This window comes from Phalacrocorax carbo, chromosome 2, assembly GCF_963921805.1.
Source record: "Phalacrocorax carbo chromosome 2, bPhaCar2.1, whole genome shotgun sequence".
Classification (NCBI taxonomy): domain Eukaryota; kingdom Metazoa; phylum Chordata; class Aves; order Suliformes; family Phalacrocoracidae; genus Phalacrocorax; species Phalacrocorax carbo.
In genome coordinates this window covers 13,432,660-13,451,722 of record NC_087514.1, presented here as the reverse complement: position 1 = coordinate 13,451,722, position 19,063 = coordinate 13,432,660, and the positions used below count along the sequence as shown (strand labels likewise).

Below are 19,063 nucleotides of genomic sequence, written 5' to 3'. Positions count from 1 at the left end.
TTGCACTCCAGTTCTCCCCAGTTCTCTGACACTCCTTGACCTTTCTAGGCTGCTACTGCAGGGAAAAATCTGACTCTTCCCTATGCATACTAGTTTCTAGTGACTAAGGATGCCTGCTGATCCGGTAATGTGATTACTGCCACGGGCACAGAGAGGGATCAGGGGCAAAAGCAATATTTCAGAGATTGGAAATAGTAGTTTTTGTGGCACCATACAATTTGCAGAATCATGCCAAACTGCTGCTCAGCAAGCATGCTGTGAACGCCTCGCTATTTTGAACTGAACTATCAAAGAGGGTTTTTTGGGCATTTTCTTGGTGGATGTACACCTGTGCTACAGAACGTGCATCGGGAACTTAAATATGTCCCTTTTCTGGTCCTTTTTTAGACTCCAAGATGAACTTGGATGATTTCATCAGTATGAATCCCAAAGTGGGATGGGGCTCGGTGTTTCCCCTTCCAGACTTTGTGCATCGATTTGGCAGACAGAGTGATTACAGCTATTCCTTGGAAGGACAGTGAAGTGAACAAAGAAGTTCTCCCTGCTTCTGTTTTGAGTCAGTGTGGTTTGTTTTGCTGCTTTTACGTTGTATTTATGGTTCACATTTCTTTACATGGAATAAGTATTTGGACAAATAGAATACCCAATCAGAAATATCATGAACTGAATAAAAACTGTTATTTTGATTATGTAAGAACGAACTTGGTTTTTAATATGTCAAATCAAAGGCAGACATCCCTCTGTAAGCATATTACTCTTCCATCTACTGTGCCCAAATTGAAAACAGCATTTATATGCTGTAAGAAAAGCTTTTGGAAAAATATATGCATAAAGTTTTGAACAATGTAGCTCAAACTGTTAAATGTCGCCACATTTTAAAAGTGAGATACAGTATATTTCCTTTATGTTACGATTTCTATCACTTATATAAACAGATGGTGTATCTGAGTTTAGTCACTCACTTTATGACTTAGCCTTATTTAACAGATGCCTAAAGGCCAGATCCACAAAGGGAATGCAGTCTTGAACTCTCAAGCACTATGTAAAAGGAGGTCAGTATCTAGGTTCCTCTGCTGTATGAGGGAAGAATTAAATGCCTGCCATTTCGGTTAAACTGTTCTAGTGCTGATGATTGCTGGAAGATGCAGTTGCTTTTCCTTCTTACACTGGCTGTGAATTCTCACCTGCCCCCATGTCTTGCACTTGGCATTTGCTTGGCCCCATAGTAATCCAGGGTAGGAAGCTGAACCAACAGAAAGAAGTAATATTTATTTTCTGCCTTTTAGCTCCTGGAACTGTCTTGCCAAGAGGTCAGACAGCTGTTCTTCCTGGTGTAAGGAAATCAGCAGGAACATACGGTTAGGGGGAAGGGAATGAGAAATCTCCCATACAGGGTCGCTTGCTGCTGAATTTCCTTACAGGTGATACCAAGCTGCATCCTTGCAGGGGAGCCCAGGAAAGCTGTCACGTTGATTGGGGGTTTGCAGCAAAGCCTCCCACGTCTTAGAACAGTGCCCTAAGCATGGGATTACAGAAATAGGCTAAGAAGGGGTATTCAATTCTCTGGGTTTGAACCTGTTCTACTTTCCATATGTATCATAGAATCACAGACTGCTAGAATAATTCAGGTTAGAAGGGTCAGGTGGTCTCTAGTCCAATCTCCTCTTCAAATCAGGTCAGACGAGGCTGCTCAGGGGTTTATCCAGCCAGGCCTTGGAAACGTACTGGGATCGAGACTACAATAAACATTTGTGATAGACTTCAGTCTTGGTGAGGAAAAGCACAGCAGTGGTTTTAAGTATTAAGGAATCTTTTTATTTCTAAGTACAGAAAAATAAAAGAACTTCCAAGATACTTATCTGTATATTACTGTTATATAGGTTTGTTACATACATATTCTATTACTGTATCTCCCATCAGTTCCAGAGAATTTACTCAGCATGTTAACAGCAGAGACAGACCGTTGAACAACTGTTGTATTGATTAACTTCATCCAGGCATCTCTTTTTCTGTGTCATAAAGGCTGGCTGAATGTAGAAACTTCCACTTTCTCTTGCCAGATGCAGCACAGCTGGTTGGCTGTGCAGATAGGCTGCTACCACACGGATTCCTTGGGTGCCAGCATGGACTACAGACAGGAGGCCAGTTGTTGGGGCACTCATCTGCAGAGTGGGAGAGCTGATCTTTAGTTTCTCTCTCTGTGAACCAGCTTCACCAGAAGATATCGAGATGATGGAACTCGGGATTCCTGATAAACTGGTGCTCAGAGCTCTCCCAAGAGGGGCAGCTCTGGATTTAACCAGATACACCTGTGTAAAAGGTCTGATTTTTGTGTGTTTGGATGAAATGGCAGCTCCTTCTGCGTGGAAGGCATGCTTTGAGTGAGTGAAGACATTGTTACCATTTTTGAGTGATGTCAAGGCTGGTTGTGAATGTGCACAGCAGCAGAAATTTGCCTGCTCAGCTCTATCTAGATGCTAACACAGTGCCCAGGGCATTGCACGTAGTGCCCAGGTTAGGCAACAGTAGAGCTGAGAATTTAAAGATCCACGTTTTAGATGAACGGGTTATGTTAAGCACTTCTTATCCTTCAAGTAAGTGATTGAATCTCATATACACAGAGTTCCTGTGCATTGCTCAACAGACTCTTTAAGTTGTTGCAGAACATTAAGTTCTCATCCCTCCCTACTTGAGTATGACATTTGATTTGAGCACTGAGCTGCCATCCTCAGCTGGTTTCCAGTGCCTGAAATCCACGACACACTCCCTTTAGTGAGGCTCAGACACAAGAATTTGCCTGGTTTAATCTAGTTTCAGGATTGAGGCTGTTAAGGAGGAGAACAGTCACAACCACTATCCAGAATATACAAGTTTAAAAAAAAAATCAATGTGAAGAGGCAGTCCTCCTCTCTAATCATTCTGAACAGATGCTTAATTTTACGTGAAGCAGGCTGGGTGTGTGTGATGCTAGCTTTTCTATAATTAACAATCTTTTTGTAGCTCTGGTAAAAAGTTGTCATTCCAGAGGGATAGGTAGAAGCCAGAAAATTATTTCATTCAGTGCTGAGCATGTTGATATTGTGGTGCTGTCTCTGTAGCCCTTCAAGCCTGGTGGCATTTCATGACCGTTTCAGAAGGTGTGCTATCAGATAGACAGGATTCAGGAATACACCAAATGCTCGTTTAGGGCCCCAAATACAAGGAGGAGCTGCTTGCTTCACCATAATAATCAGAGACCACCCTTTTTTCTAATGCTCATTAGCCCTGGTGTCCCATCAGAAGGACTAAATGAATTCCCTCCCCTCTCTGCTCCTTTCTCTCCCCAATTAACCCTCATCCTGATTGTTCTGGGGAATTTGTTGTGTTTAACCTTTCTGCTGTCACCTCAGACTGAGGTGTGAGGTGGCCCCACCAGTGTGGTTTACTCACTGAGCACCACAGTAAGTTGCAGACAAGAGAGCAAAGTTTGTTAAGAGCCGCTTTGCCGAGTGCCTGCAGAAGCGGTGGATGTCAGAAGTAGAAGCAAAGAACTGCTGCTGTAAAGCTGATGGCAAGGAGGGAACTGCACTGCCAGACATCACTGATTATCAGCTCTGTGATCTCTGATGTATTTAAACACCTAAGATTCAAGCAACTTTGTACCACAGGCATGCATACGCATGGGGTGCACCATACGGCAGAGCACGACTTGGTGGTCCTCAGGTACAGCTCCAAGCTGGCCGGCACAGCCACCCAGCCACAGAGGTGCTCAAGGGAGAGCTTCTCTCCGTGATGCAAGGGAGCTGGGCTCATGCTACTGTGAGATATGAAATAATATGAAAGCTTTGGCATTCTTGCAGGGCTGATTTGCTGGGGTGCACTGGCACAGCAGGATCCACAGGTGCTCACCTATATCCATGCTGTCGATAGCCCTTGAGACTTTTAATCTTCCCTGTGTCCAGATGCTGTCCTGCTGTGTCCAGCACAAAGACATGCTGCTTATTCACTTTTAGTATGATGAATTCTTAGTGCAGCTTAGCTTTCCATTCCCTTTCAACCTTCTTTACCTTGTCCTTTCCCACAGTGAAGTCTTTCTGTTGTCCAGTTATTATAGGCTTTTCTCGGCTGCAAGCCCCTAAATGGTGTTTTTTGGACTAGTCAGGCATTGAAAAAAGCGAGGAGAAAGTCCCCTGCCCTCAGATCTGTTACTCACAATCCCACAGTCTCCCAGCTTCTGTATTCTGTTGGCTACTGGAAAATATCCAGCACTTTTACTTCTAGACATTGTAGGCCAAGACCCTGATAGCCTTATACTCATAACAGGGGGACATCCTATCTCATGGGGAGTTCTTCCTGCCTCCACCAGGCTCGTGATGCAGCAAGCTGCAGCATGAGACAGGACACCCATGTCTCTCCTGCCTTTTTGTCTTCTTTGCTACTGCTTTGTAGTAAAGAATGTGGTTTATTTTATAATTAACCTCTTTTATTCACCTGTTTGGGACTTTAGAAAAAAAAAATGCTGTTTTTTCTGGCATGCATTTGCTTGGTCAGCACGTTTTCGCAAACTTACACATGACCAGGTCTGTCTTGAGAAAATACCATTTCTCACTTGGCCAGCAGAGAGAGCAGTCAGCATTTGGTGGATGGGTGGGTTGGGATGCTTGGCCACAGGCACTCTTCTGCACGCTCAGCCCTGCCAGTAGCTCTTACAGTTAAAAAAAATAGTTCTGACAGCCTTGCAGAGGTGATCTGCATCTTGCAAGGTTGGGGCTAATGGGTTACGTATTGCCCTTGACTGCCTTGACTGTCTGTCAGTGCAAGTCCTTCCAGCTCATCAAGGGCTACGTGCCAGGACCGTCAAACCACCTACCAGTTTTTTGGGATCGGTTCAGCATTCACAATCCCCACTGAAATGGGTGTGTGGCACCTTAGAATATCAGACTAATTGCTTCACTATCAATTTGTGGACTTCAGAGACTAAATTTAGGCACATGGGATGCTGCAATGTGATCTGCATTATTAAGGAGGCAGGGAGGCGCTGGGGTGCATTTGTATGAATCAGATTCCAGGATGAGAGCCCCGTCGCAACATTATGACCTGCATGGCCTCCTCTCCTCACCCCCTCGTCATCCGGCCAGAGCCTCATGCATGCTCTGAAGCACTGTTGCTCTCCAAGTATCTACTGTAAAACAGCCATCTCTGGGTCCACTGTTCTTTTGTTAGAATGACTTTGGTCCAAATTTTATCATTTTTTGTAGTTTTTTTCCCCTGCCTTTTCAGCAAACACTGGTTGTAGACTGAAAGACCTAAGAAAGCTGTACCAGGGAGTAGGAGGGAGGTGTGAAAATCCCACCATTACCGAGACACCGTCCAAGACCCAGGTGGTGGCTGTCCCCTGCGACTGGCACAAGCCATGCTGCCAGAGGGGAGGACCTGCAGAGCATCACTTCACACATCGCCCAGCTGAGCAGATGGCTCCAGGTTTAGTGGGGTTGCCCTCCTACGACACTTTGGATCCGCAGGCTTGGAGAATCTCATTTCCTCTTGAGGTGAAACCTGTCTGGACATCTGTCTCTCTTCAGGTAACCTGCTCAGAAACTTGAGGGAGGGAATGCTGGTCATTTTCTTCTCCCTTCTGGCTTCCTCCTTATGCAGGAGTTGGCCCAGTTGAGGCCAAGGTTAATGAAGCATACCCAGAGAGTGAGTGTCTGGAGACATCTGCTCACGTTTGCTCCGCAGCTGCGTGCACCCTTTGCCGTGGAGCTCGGCTCTCAGTGAAGGTTTTCATTTGTGATCATGGAGTCAGAAGCGAAGCTCTCCATACAAATGCAGCCTTTCAACAAGTTAAGTGCAGCCACAGTAGTTGTTCTGGAAAATCTCTCCAGTTTGACCTAAGATAAACAAATATGGTTGCTTAAGTATCCTCAATGTTTCCTTATACTTACAGTAGGAAATACCTTGGATACTGAGGGCAGCTAAACCAAATCTTACTTAGTTATCTAAGGCTTCTGGCAAGTCCCTGAGTTTCTGAGTGAGCTAAGCCACTTCCTAGGCATGAAGTGTACCGAGCTTCATTTTATACCAATAAAAATAAGCATTCAAAGGACCTGAGCTGTGAACTGTCACTCACAAAGTCTGAGTCAAGCAGCATTGTTCACCTGAAGCTCATTTTGAGTGTCTGGCGCTGGTGTAGTGGGAGATGAGCAGGGTGTTTCCGATGAGCTGGATTCCTGACATATTACTTAAAAGCAGGAAATGCTCATTTGGCCTGGTTCAGCATCATACCGGCCTTCCCATGCAAGACTATATCTGGAACCCAAACACTGCAATAAAGCAGAAATCATTATATGTTATTTTTTTTAAACAGCCTACACAGTAAGAAGTGGTAGTTATCTCAGCCTTCCCTTCTTTTTAGCATGCAATTGTGGCGGCGTGCTTCCCACCATCTCAGCTTGGCTGCTGAAATGGCAGCACACCAGCTCCACGCTTGGAGCCATCCCGAGAAAATGTTCTGCTGCGGCTTTTAACCATTTAGCTGTAAAGCTCCCTCTGCTTCCACTGTTTCTAACTGCTGGGGTGAAGCAAGGGTTTCCAGCCCTTGTTTATAGCCAGTGTAATCAGTTTGGCTATTTATACTGTACTCATCACAGAGCACTTTGCTGTATGAAATGGTCATATGCTTATATTTATACCAGTGCAAAAACAAAAGTCATCACAAATCGAGGAGGCGGCATTCGGAGTATTTTTTCCTTGCTACGTGATGCTTTTTCTTTGGCAATTCAAACTTTTATCAGGCAAAGTCATGCTCCTAGGAAGAAAGTACAGCCACTGTAAGTCAGGAATCCCACTGGTGTTTATCTGCACTTGTGTTTTTGTCTTGCGTGAAGTAAGTGCGACTACTTAGTCAAGTAGTTTCTACCAGCTGCTACCTCGGTATGAATATGCAGCACTGCCAGCAAAGTCCATAGAGTTGTCTTAGTACAGCTGAAAGCAGAGTTTGATCTGCTCTGCCAGAGGTACTAAAAATACCTTTTAATATGCTAAGGTATGTGTCTGGCCAGAAGTTGTTTTCAAATGCATGGTTCCATGGAGTTGCTACGAAGTAAACGGAGCCCGACCAGCTTGTTCCTGAGATGCAAAACAACCACTGCTGGGACCGGCTGCAGGGTCCAGCCCCTCTCCTGGCTGTGGGGCACCAGCACAGTGCTCCCCCGGCCGTGTTCCCAGCAGTAGGTTAGGAAGAATGGACTTGGGGGGGATCTGCAGTGCCCTGTCTGCTGTGTTTGTCAGAGGTGTTTTACTGGGAAGATTGTTTCCTTAATCCTTGTTCTCATTTAACTTATTTGATAATTATTAAATAAAAAAGCCCAGGTTGGGGATTTTTGATATCTGAAAGGCCAAGTGAGGGACTTGGTTCCCAGCAGAGAAGAGCCACGCACAGTGGCAGCACCCACTGCTCGCCAGCCTCTCCAAGCTCACACCGTGCACAGAGGTCAGATCACGGATGGAGGCAAAGCACGGAGGCAAAGCCCCAGCCTCCTCTGAGCCACTGCCAAAGGCTGCATGAGCAGGGTGAAGCAGTTGCCCGCCCCGACGGCTGCAGAGCCTGAGTGGAACCTCTCTGCCGATGCTCTCTGCAGCCTCGCTGCTTTGAACCGTGGCAGAAACCCACGGTGGTGGAATGGCTCGGGCTAGCCCTGGCCATGCAGGTGCAGGTCCCCAGCCCTTGCCGGGGCTACCATGTTCCTGTCACTGTCACCATGCAGGGGAAATATAGGCAGTTGAAATGGCAGAAAATTACCATCCCACTGGGGATGCTTGCTGGCTGTACAGAAATCCTCAGAAATGGGGATTATTTGTGCTCATCCAATGAGCAAATGTCCTAACTTAGCAAGTGGAGTCCACGGCAAAAACCCAGACGTGGAGCTTGTCCAGCCTTGAGGCCATCTGAGGTCCTACACGTGACAGAAGCGGACATGTGGTGTCCAAAAGAGTTGTCACCATCTTCTTTGTCACTTGGTCTTGCTGAGATGGCATCATTGTATCTTGCAATAAGGTCCTCTGCCTTGCCTGCATAGTGCAGTAGAGCCTGCTCCCAAATAATGTTGTCACTACTCGCTGCTGCTTAATGCTGTTTAGAGATTGATCGATGGAGCTCCAGCGGTATGGCCATCAGCACGGCTGGATTAGCAAGTGGAAGCTTTGTTACTAGCTTTCTGTAATAAAATACCACTGTGCTGTGTACCTGCTATACTGCGTGCTGTGGCAGGCAGGCTAGTTAGGGTTTCACTTCCAACTTAAGAAAATGAGGGCAAAGGGTAATAAAATATTAAGTGGGATGCAAGATCCCAGCTGATGCAGTTCATCTGGTAACCTGAGGATGGGCTGGAGGTAAAAGTGGCTTCCTGAGATACCTGAGAGGGTATTACAGAAAAACACCATGGCCACAAGAGGAGCTTTGGCATTCCTCCATCAGTTTCCAACACCAAGAGACTTCAAGGCTAACACGTGTGCTCATGGAGAGGGACCAAAATGAGGACCCTTGGAATAGCTGTATCCTTTTCTATTCAGATTTCCACCTCCTCCGTAAATCAAACACCATTTCTGGCTGCGTTAAGACTGTCAAGCAGGCTATACTTACATCAGGCAGAATATATTCACAAAAAAAAAAAAAAAGGAGGTTTGTGATTAATGCAGACACATTCCTTCCCCACCACAGGATGAGCCATGTCCTGAAGCCTCTCCCTCAAGCAAAGCTGCTGCTGACAAGAAAATTATTGCCCTCCCTTACACTACTGAGCCAGGCTTCTGAAAGACAGCCTTTATTAATTGTGTGTTTGTCTGCACGTGTGTGTCTGTGTGCCTCTCTATGCATACGTATCTAGACGACTTCTTTCACAGCAGTGTGTTTTGCAGTGGGCATCGGCTCCCATGCTTGCCAAGCTCACCTTGGCATTAGCAATGAGCGATGTTAAATCATTTCCTCACCGCTCCCATTAGCAGTTGGCTCCTCCTGAGGAGGCCCCACAGCTTGGCTGCTGCTACCTGGCCAGGTGTAAGGGATGCTGCTCCACTCTCTCTATGGCATGGCATGGGCACGTAAATCCGGATAAATTGAGGCCCTTTCCTTTCCAAGGGTCTTAGGCCAACATTTTACAGGACTCCTAGTGGTTTTAACTCCCATCACCCCCCACTTGCCCCCGTCCCATACCCCTTTGCAAACATTTAAAGATGTTATTTTTTTCTGATCTAAGCCATGCCAAAGCTTGGTTCCTTCAGAAGACAAACTGGCAGTGGAAACACTGACAATTATATAAGCAAATATTGTATTGCTTAAAAAACTTTATTTAGACTGCGCCATTGTGGGGGGAGTCAGTTTGTTGGCTGGTTTTTTTGTTTCTGGATGGTGTTAAAGACGCCATAAAATTAGCTACGTATTATTCCAGTGATTTGTACACTTCATAGTCATGTGCCTTCAAAGTTAAAAGCAATCATGATAAAATCAAGCAAATAAAGAGTCCTCAGGAGGACCTAATTCCTTTCCTCCATGCTCCCAGCAGCCACCAAAGCCAACGGGGGTCCCGCGAGGGCAGGAGCAGCAGAGCCCAGGCTGAGCGGTGCAGATGATCCTTGGGAAGGCTTTGTTGCTCTGCCACAGGGATATTAATGTTTCTGGCCAGCTGACAGTGTGTGTGGCGAGCCTAAACAGTTTGCTCCAGCAAAGAGTTGCAGGCGAGGGAGGCAAGTTGTGCATGAGCTAAACAGGGTCCTCGCGATAGTGCCCAGCTGGGTGAGGGCTGTCTCTGGCCAAGGGCTGTAGATGCCAGTGGGACTAAACACAAAGGCTCGCAGCACCCTCAGGGAGAAGCGGACACGGGCAGAAGGAGATGCAGCTGTCTGGGAGGACAGTGGTTTTACAGCGGGGCAGGATGCTCACCTGGTGCCCCTGATGGGGCTCCCAGCCGGAGTCCTGGCAGGGTTGAGAAAGGCTTGGAAATACACCATTGTGGGTATGTTAGAGGGTCTGAGGAAACAGCTCAGAAGCAGTATTGAAGATTCTTGCAGTACTGCTTTTGATCATGGTGTGTTTTGCATCCAAACAGCAGCCATTTTCTTTCTGAGCAGACCCGCTGTTTGCACTAGTTCAGGCTTAATTTGCGCTCTGGGATCATTGCAACAGGCTTCTGAAACTGGGCTCTTACCCTGTATGTCAGTGGACAAAGCACTATCGGTGTGCGGCCGCCTATGGTAAGCAAGCCTTCAGGCTCTTACTTTCCTGAAGGGCCAAGAGGGGGAGTTTTGCATTTTTGCAGTCTCTAATTCAAATAAATAATAAATAAATTTGTAAATATTTTAAAAAGACCTTGAGGCCTTAGGCAGCCTGAAGTGAAGGGGTGTAAGGTGCTGTTATACCCAGGGTGGTTACAAACCTGCTCTGCCTGGCTCCATGTGCCAGGGGGCGGGTGGCACACGGTGGCTTTTCCCTTGCAACTATCGCACGTGCACGTGCATGTGTGTGAAACCGATTAACTTGGCTTTTCTTTTCTTGTGAATGTTCAGCATAAGCAGGGAATAAAAAAATGCAACTTTTCCGCAGGAACCAGAGGAAACAAGTTACTGCCTGGGTGTAACTGAGGGCAGATTCTGGCTCATTATTTTCTGCGACATGATTCCCACGAGGTCTTATGGAAACCCAGGGTGTTTTTTTCTTTCTCTTTTTTCTACTGCCTTGAACTCTCCAAAATACTCTACTGTAACATATTTTCCCCAGTCACATGTGTTAGTGAGGAGAGAAAAGGTTAAATTCTCCTTTCGTACTATAATGTAATTCATTTCCTGTTTTTCACAACTGTCTAGACACAGATCTAACGAGCATTAACCCTGAATCCCACCATTGGGTTAAAAATAGAGGCTTTAAATATAAAAGTGTGTGGTAAGAGAAAGATTGTAGGTTTCTACCTACTGCCAGGAGCCAGTTCTTTTAAAGGAGAACCATTTAATTGTCTATAAGCAAGAAAAAAACAAATAAAAGGACTTCAGTTTCAGAGGTTTAAAAAGGCTACTTGTTGCTTTATATACACCGGCAGCAACACTGGTGCTGCTGTGCTGTGGTACAGACAGGTTGATTCCCCTTCAGGAGTTTTACTTGTCTGGATTTACACCTCCAGCTATATCCAAAAAAAGAAATAATAAATTCCACTTCATCAAGAGAGCTATAAAAAGACCAGGAGAAAGTAATTTAAGAGATAACCCACGCTGAAAACTGTGGTCAGGTTCTGGTGGGAGACCCCTGGACAAAATGTCCACCAGGCCCAGCTGAGGAGGGTTCCCCAAACCCCAAGGGGGAAAGTGATTACTGTGGGACCAAGAGGCACCTCATGTTGGGACAGCAAGGCCACAGTGCATCGGGTCCTAGCCTGCCAAAGCATTTAAACGCTTGTTCAGTCGTGATCAGACCCAATGGGACTCTTATCAGATTAAGCAGGATCACGGCTGGGCTGGACTTGGGCCTCAGTCAAGCCTGGCAGTTGCCCTGCAGGTCCATAGGCCCCTCCGACACTCTTCCTGCAGGCTGGGCAATTTCTGGCCCATAACATGAGCTAAATCCCACACGAAAAGGTGCATTTTTCCTGTGGAAGAAAAGCAAGGAGAAAACAAAACTGCAGCCCACCCCAGCCCTGGGTCCAGGCAGGGAACAAGGAGGCTTCTAGGCCTTCACTGACAGCATTCCCATCAAAGCATACCCACAGAGACTTCACTTCTTATGTACTTCATGAATAAGCTTATTCTTGTAGGCATATATTTTTAACACAATGCTCAAAAGCCCTGTTAAAATAAGTCAAAATTCATGGTGTGCCATGAAGAGGAGGAACTCGCATTTCCTGCACTGACTGCATTTCTCCATCTGTAAACACAAACCCCGCAGGGTTGTTTGTTTATCCTGTGAAGCTGGGAGTGGGCGTCTTTCCTGTCCCGCCACCCATTTTCTGCAGTCGCATGAAAGCAGCAGCAGCCCCAGCCCAGACCTGCCACTTTGGCAGCAAAACATGTGAGTGCTGCTCCCCTGCTCAGGGACTGTTCCGACCAGGACCAAAACGATCCAAAGAAAACATACTAAGAAGATATTAGTTTGTTTGTTTTCTACTAAAAAGCACAGGACACTACATATCAACAATGGCGAGGGGTGAACTGGTGTCTTTCCAGCTTAGGGAAGGCCTTTGAACCCACACAAGTTATTTATAGAGTGTTTTAGGAAACAGCACACTCCCATTTCTGCAGTTTTAATGACAGGAGCAGCTTGGGTTTTGTCACAAATAAAGCAGCCCCCTGCGTGATTGACTGGGGTTCATCCCACATCCCTTATAAAGCAGAGAAGCAGAACTGAGGATTAGGGAAAATTGGGGCAAAGCCAAGTCATAATATTTGTTGTGCAAGTAATTTTCAAAATGCTTTTTGCCTAAACTCTACTTCTTTATTAGGCTCTAAGACAGACAGTGAGGGCACTTCAAGGAATTATAGAGGGTGACTTGTTATCGTCGACGGCAGGACCTCATCCATGCTTCAGGCTGCCTCACCATCCATCCCTGAGAGCTCTTAAAAGGGAGGCATTAGGGGCAATACCATGAAAATAGGAAGGGTTATGTTATGGACAGACCTCACTGACCCACCCAACACATTCTTAAAGAGATCAAGTATTCCCCTCAAAGGATCTAGTCTATTAAAATAAGTAGGAATGAGTCCTTTCAAGGAAGTTTGAGAACAAAATGTATGTTGACAACAGCTTTCTTATCCGCTTGTTGAATAGGCTCTAGTGATCTTGTAGGCTGTCCTGTGTTTCCAGAGACTTGTATCTGGAGGTGCAACCCTCTAACTATACTCCTGAGGCACAGCATAACTCCAAAAAGACTTATGCAACAACTTAAACATACCTTACTTGACAGCACAAATTAAATTAAAAACAAACCATCTGCATTTTGTGCTTATTTTCATAGCTGGCATAGCTTTCATGATGCACATCATCCTGTTTTACCAAGATAACTTCTGTTCCAGCCTGAGAGACATTTCAACTGCTTTTCCCCAATTTACTGGGAGTCCCTTCAGTGGGCTCCTACTCACATTCCCTCTGAGCAGGAGCCCATGTCAGACTGTTGCAGTCCTGACTAACCAGGTGCAGTTGTAACTGGAAAAAGATAAAAATCAAAGTCACTTGGATGTCACGTCCAGAAAAAAAACATTTCCATAAGCCACAAGTTGAAGCTGTCAGACCAGTGTGAGCACTAGCATCAATTTTGGGGCAAAAATCACCCCTGTGCTTTGGGAAGAATAGATTCATGAGCAGGAGGTCCATGTGAGCACTGTTTTTGCTCAAGTGAGGGCTCCATTCACCTCATTTTCCTTTGAGGTATAATGAAGCAACAGCTCTGTCCTGGGTATTCTCCATGTACCAACTATCACAACAACCCACATTCTGGATGCTTCTACAGAAGAGTCTCTGCTTACAGTCACCAGAAGCTGAAGGCTGATGAGGTGGCCACCTTGGAAGCAATGAGACAACCAACTCTGTGCTTCACATTGTTTGAACATTTATTGCAATTCAGTGTCAAAAATGTTTTACAAAAATACATTACTGTCTGCACAGAACAGCTGTAAAAATCAGAGTTGAACATGCAAGGGAAGAAAAAAAAAGTGTGCAAATTTATAATGGAAGGATTTTAACCACACAATAATATTAAAAAGTCTTAATGTACAAGGGATGTCCTTCACTTCATATCATCTCTAGTTACAACTTTAAGGATAAATAAAACAGAACACACGCTCTCTTCCATATATAAGTAGGTATTTATAATTACTGTAGATTAGTTCCTAAAGATGAGCATATTTGCTATTTCAAATTAAGGTGTTCTCTTGGTAGCAGACCTGTTAGCATGCTGTGCAGCACACGATGGCTGAAGAAATGCAGGTTCCACCCTCAGTTGCCCTCCCAGGAGGGGAAGAAGCAATGCTTGGTCAATGGAGGGGGAATCTCTCTGGTGTTCAAGGTGTGAATATACTAAGAGACTGCATGTGTCAAGGACAAGAAGGATTTGTTCTCCCTAGGGCCAGATCCTGCAAAGCTGATTTGCTACCGACTAAATCACTGGAAGAAGACATGGGGTAGAAATCAGGTGCCAGTAAAGACACTCACGCAGCCCAGCAGCCATGGCTGACCATGTCTTCAGAGCCTTTAACGAGCATCGTTACAAGCAATGAGCCAAGAAAAGCAGCACAAGCAGAACACCAGAGTCCCAAATCTTGTAACAGGGAGTCTTTATCAACCTGATCAGCCATCAGCTCCACATGGTCTGTTTTTGCAAACAGGCCAGCTAGAAAGAGTGGCATTTTAATTTAAAGCTATGTCTTTCTGGCAAGGTGCCGATCTATGGGGAAGCGGTGCAATGGGTTTGTAAAAACTGCAGAGGATGACGCTGGTGTAGTCTAACGAGCAGGAGATAAGCATGAAACAGCACATCTGATTTATTAGCTACATAACAGAATTTGAAATGTTCCTGCTCTGAATCAAATTTTAGCTACCAAGGGCCAAGGAATTTTCTGGGCAGGAAAAGCTGGTTTAGTACCTGCCTATGTTCTAGAAGGTGACAGCTTCACAAGAGTAACTGAAGTCAAACAGAAACGGGAACACAAATGGTTCAAAACCTGGGGGCAAAGAAAAATAATAATAAAGATACTCTCATATACAGAAAGTGGAGGGTGCAATTAAATGTTTACATACAAAGCAATGTCTTCAGAGCAATACAAGTTGTCCTAATCACTTTACAAAATAAAAGGATCTAGAAACTCTCACAATTAAAAACAGAAACTCAAACAATATAAGAGGTGCACACGTTTTTATGATCAAACTTTACCATACCATAGTTAGTATAAATGGCTTAAGGTATGTACAGCTGAAATTGTGCCTCTTGAAGTGGCTATCACATTAAAACAAACTCCAAATATCTGCCTCTTCTAGGAAGCTGAAACAAACATCTCTGGCATCTCTCCCTTCCTAAGCTTCCTCCCCTGCACAGATCTATTCTTCCTCTTCACAGCACCACATTCTACACTGTTGCACTGGTTAACGCATCCTCTGAAGATAATGAGATTTCTCTGGATATGCTGGCAGGAGAAAACCCCAAAGAGAGCAAAAGCCCCTCCTTTCCTAGTATAAGAACTGATGCATGTCTAACGGGAATGCATCAATTAACTGGAAGGTGAAATGCTGTTTGAAAAGAACGTTCTTTTTCCAAAATACAAGTAAAAGCCTGTTTTCCCTTCACAACAGCTTTATCACAATTGTCCTAAAATAAAGGTCTTTTTTGCATGAGAGCAGCCTTATACCATCCTGCCTGGAAGCCCCTGTTAGCACTGTCAGTTTTGTTGTTCTGCCACCCTCAGCCAAGCAGATGCCTTTGCACTGCTAAAATACTGATCGCTTTGTTTATAAGTGGTGAGACTAAGGCATCTGGAAGTAACAGCATTTTGTTCTGAATATAATACAAGAGTATTGAATTCACCACGATATCTCCCTGTACCAGCCACTTGAGAAAAAATTAGTCTCCCAAAGAGATCAAGGTCTTATTTGACAGTTGCTCTAGCAGGAGGGTAATGACTGAGGCAGTAACTGAATAAGGCTTATTCTGTTTCTTTTTGTTTAGTCTGTTTTGTTCTCCAGTACAGTGGTTGCTTGGCTTTCTGCTGCTTTGGACACTGTCAGCAATATCCCAGGACCCTGCCCGACCAATACACAAGTATCTGTATGTATTAACAAATCACCTGCAGCACTTTGACCCTTTCAGATCTACACAATGCTAAGAAATGAAAAACACATTAATTGAAGTGAGTTTTATAAATAGGAGCCTCAGCTCACATTAAATATGTTATCAGCATGACCCATGCTCTCTGGGCAGTGGACACAGAATGCACTCTTTGCTTAAGACCAGTGAAGGGCTGACAGAGGCAATGGAAGAGCTGAGACATTCCCAAATTGCAGCTGAACACTGGGATTTTCTGTCTTGCTGTGCAGGGAATGCACTAGGCTGGATTCAAACCTGAGCTTAAAATTCACCCAGTGTCACAATCTCACAGTGGATAAGTGGATAAGTGTCATCTGCAAAGAACGGACCCCCAGCATTTCATACGGAAATACCTTGCCTCCCCATCACAACAGGTGGGCTCACTATGGGCGGCAGAGGCAAGACCATGAAACAAAACAACCCCAAGTCAGAGCTGGACGCAGAAGGTGCGAAGGGGCACAGGTCCCCTCACTGCTAGAAAAAGGAACTACAAGAATCTCCAAATACAGTGGCAATGCTTCACTCACTTCACTTGCAGGTTTCCGCCCTTAATGTCCTCATTCACCAAGCCAGATCTCAGCCTCACCTACCCGCTGCCATCAATGCAGGAATGAAAACAGAAACTGGCCTCCCTTGCTCACAAACATCCCCCCAAACAAGCACAAGTTCATTTTTTCCAAGGTAACAGCTTTTAAATCACTTTCAGTTGTCATGAATAAGAGCAGCAGGCTTATTCTTTTCACCAGCACTCAAACTGATGGATGGGGCATCAACACCAAGATAAAGCTCCCTATGCTGCACATGTCTTCTCCTTGTATCTGGAGAGTGCCAAGCTCTGGGCCATGACTAAGGATGGCACAGGCTCAGAGAGGTCTCTGGAAGAGCAAAAGCTTGGGTTTGCTGTTGGAAAACAGGAGGAGGGCAGTTCTTGTCAGCATTTTCCTGGTTTTCTCCTTCCCCTCTTCCTCACTGCTCCATCGAGAGGCAGCTTTTTTCCCTTTTCGTCTCTTACAACAGTATGCAAAGCGATTTAGTTTGCAAAAATGCAAATACTGTCAATTTTTTAAAATATAAACAGCTGCAGAAAAGTGTCGAAAGTCAGTTATAAAAATGTAAAAAAAGGAACAGAATATTTAACAGTAATTAACTCAAGTAGTTCTTCCTGAATTGTCCTGAGTACTCCTCTTCCTCACAATTCTTTGTACACAGTCACACACAACCCACTAAATGTTTACCCTTCCAAGGCATCCTGCTTATATCATGCACAGAGAAAGTGCTATACAGGAAATCTACTGGCAAACAGCAAAAACTTTCCACTGCAGGTTTTCAAATTGTCATATACAAGCTGGATTCTTCTAACCACCATAGGGAAAAGTGAAGCATGGTGTGCCACAGAGGAGACCATGAGCCAGATCATGGCTACAGAAAAGTTAGAACTTTGGCCACTTACTCCACACGACTGAAAATTTAGCTCTAGGCTAGTGTTAGAAGATCCTATAAAGAAGGTCAGCACTTGGAAGCAGAAGGGACTGGGCTGGGTCTTCACGATTTTCGTGGCACAGAGAAATAATCAAAGATGTCAAGTGCCATGTTGGAAATCCCTTGCTTACCCCAGCCCTGACTGCTGTTTTTAGGATATCGTTGACCAATTTCTTCATGCTGTCTCACTCATCACCCTGAACTCCAGTAGCCTGAAATTAAACACGATGCTGCTAGTCTTCCAGTGAATAAAACCAGCATCATTTCACTATGTTCAACAGCCTGGTTGTCCCTGCATTTTACCAGCTCCAAGATGACTGAATTCATTTGACAGCAGTGGGAATACAGAGCAGTGTATATGTTGAAAAACTAGGAAAACATGGGCTTGAACAACCAGAATCTAATCTCACTGGGCATTTCAACCAGTGCAGTTAACCTAGTGGAGTTGATACGAATTTAGACTGTGAGATGAAATCCAGTCCTTTGTTTCTCCATCATAGAACTTCCTCCCTTTTAGATAATCTTCATCCTTGTGGCTTCTCTTTTCCCTTTTGCTTAGTCTTTCATAAAACCAACAAATTAAAAGAGGATGGAGTAAAGTCTTAGGTATTTATATGGTGCCTATCATCTAGGCATTCAAGCACTGAGTAGAGCAAGAAAACTAAGGTAAAGAGGTAAGCATTAATACAAGAAACGATGCTTACTATCACAAACATTTCCCTTTAAATCATTGTACAAAATACAAAAGTTCACATTGTACACTGGATTTTGTTTGAAAGGTACTCAATCTGTTAGAGGTAGAAAGTGGTATGGTGCGATTCTCTTTTGCAAGTAGGCTAGAGTTCTAAGTATTTCAGAATGTGTCCTTTTAAAAACATAAAAGTATTATTAAACTTGTCACAGGGATTTTTTTCATAAATATTTTAAAAACGTCATATTTATAAATATGTATGCTAAATAAAACCAGATGGAGAAACAGTTCAACAGTCCTAGCCTCATATTGCTTTCTCTCTATTAGAAACAAACCAAGAGAGTTCTCAAATGATTCTGGGGCAAATTCATTTTAACTTCTGAAAACAAAAAATGAAGTTTTTTGCCCTGTATCTTGTACGCTGATCATAAAAAAGGGACTCTGTACAACATGCTGTATTTATACACAAGTCCTACAGAAGTCTGTATTCCTTAAGCGTTGCACATCAGTGAGCAATTTCACCTTTCATCTCGGAGATCCTCTTGTTCCTTGACTCAGGAGCTTTGAACAAACATCAATATTTACACTATTTACAAATGGAGCGTCCAAGCTTAGTGGCATAAAGTGTCCTGTAAGAATCGCATAAGCTGTGGTGACCCAGGCTCAGAACCTGAACAAGTTGATAAAGTCTTGCGGCGACAGAGAGGTGGAGCAAGTCTCAGGATTGTTGGCTGTGCAAGGGTGATCAGTACCCTGCGAAAGGAGAAAACAACTCCATTTAGAGAGACTGCAGAAAGGGCGCCAGAGCATCAGCCAACTTAGCGCTGCCCCTCTGCCAGAAGTCCTGCTTGCAGATAGAGCCCAGAATAATATTTCTACTCTTGCCAAAGCAGACAGCTCAGAACTGGGCTTCAGATTTTAGAGGCTACTGGCAAGTCAGGGGAAATAAAAACAGCAAAGATGCAATTAATTCTTTTTTCTGAGGGAGAAGAGGCTAGAGCCTACCATCAGCTACGGGAGTTTAACTCCAGAGACATGCCTTGGATACCAACACAGTGGCCAGCAGATTTTTGTCCTGGGCTGT

General features: G+C 44.6%; 2 protein-coding genes across 5 annotated transcripts in view; one reads left to right on the top strand and one right to left on the bottom strand.

Annotated features, from left to right (window-relative positions):
- NTAQ1 (N-terminal glutamine amidase 1) overlaps window positions 1–14,706 on the top strand; it is a 35,782-nt gene extending 21,076 nt beyond the window's left edge. For 2 of the 3 annotated variants that reach the window (XM_064442135.1, XM_064442137.1), the window contains exon 6: window positions 388–689. In XM_064442135.1, the coding sequence (XP_064298205.1) occupies window positions 388–521 (134 nt within the window). In that variant the 3' untranslated portion in view covers window positions 522–689. Of the gene's footprint in view, window positions 1–387; window positions 690–5,237 lie in introns of those variants that run through there. The other variant, XM_064442136.1, reaches the window with a different exon arrangement.
- The window catches only part of FBXO32 (F-box protein 32), a 25,171-nt gene continuing 19,653 nt past the window's right edge, over window positions 13,546–19,063 (bottom strand). For both annotated transcript variants that reach the window (XM_064442133.1, XM_064442134.1), the window contains one exon: window positions 13,546–18,732. In XM_064442133.1, the coding sequence (XP_064298203.1) occupies window positions 18,643–18,732 (90 nt within the window). In that variant the 3' untranslated portion in view covers window positions 13,546–18,642. The remainder of the gene's footprint in view (window positions 18,733–19,063) is intronic.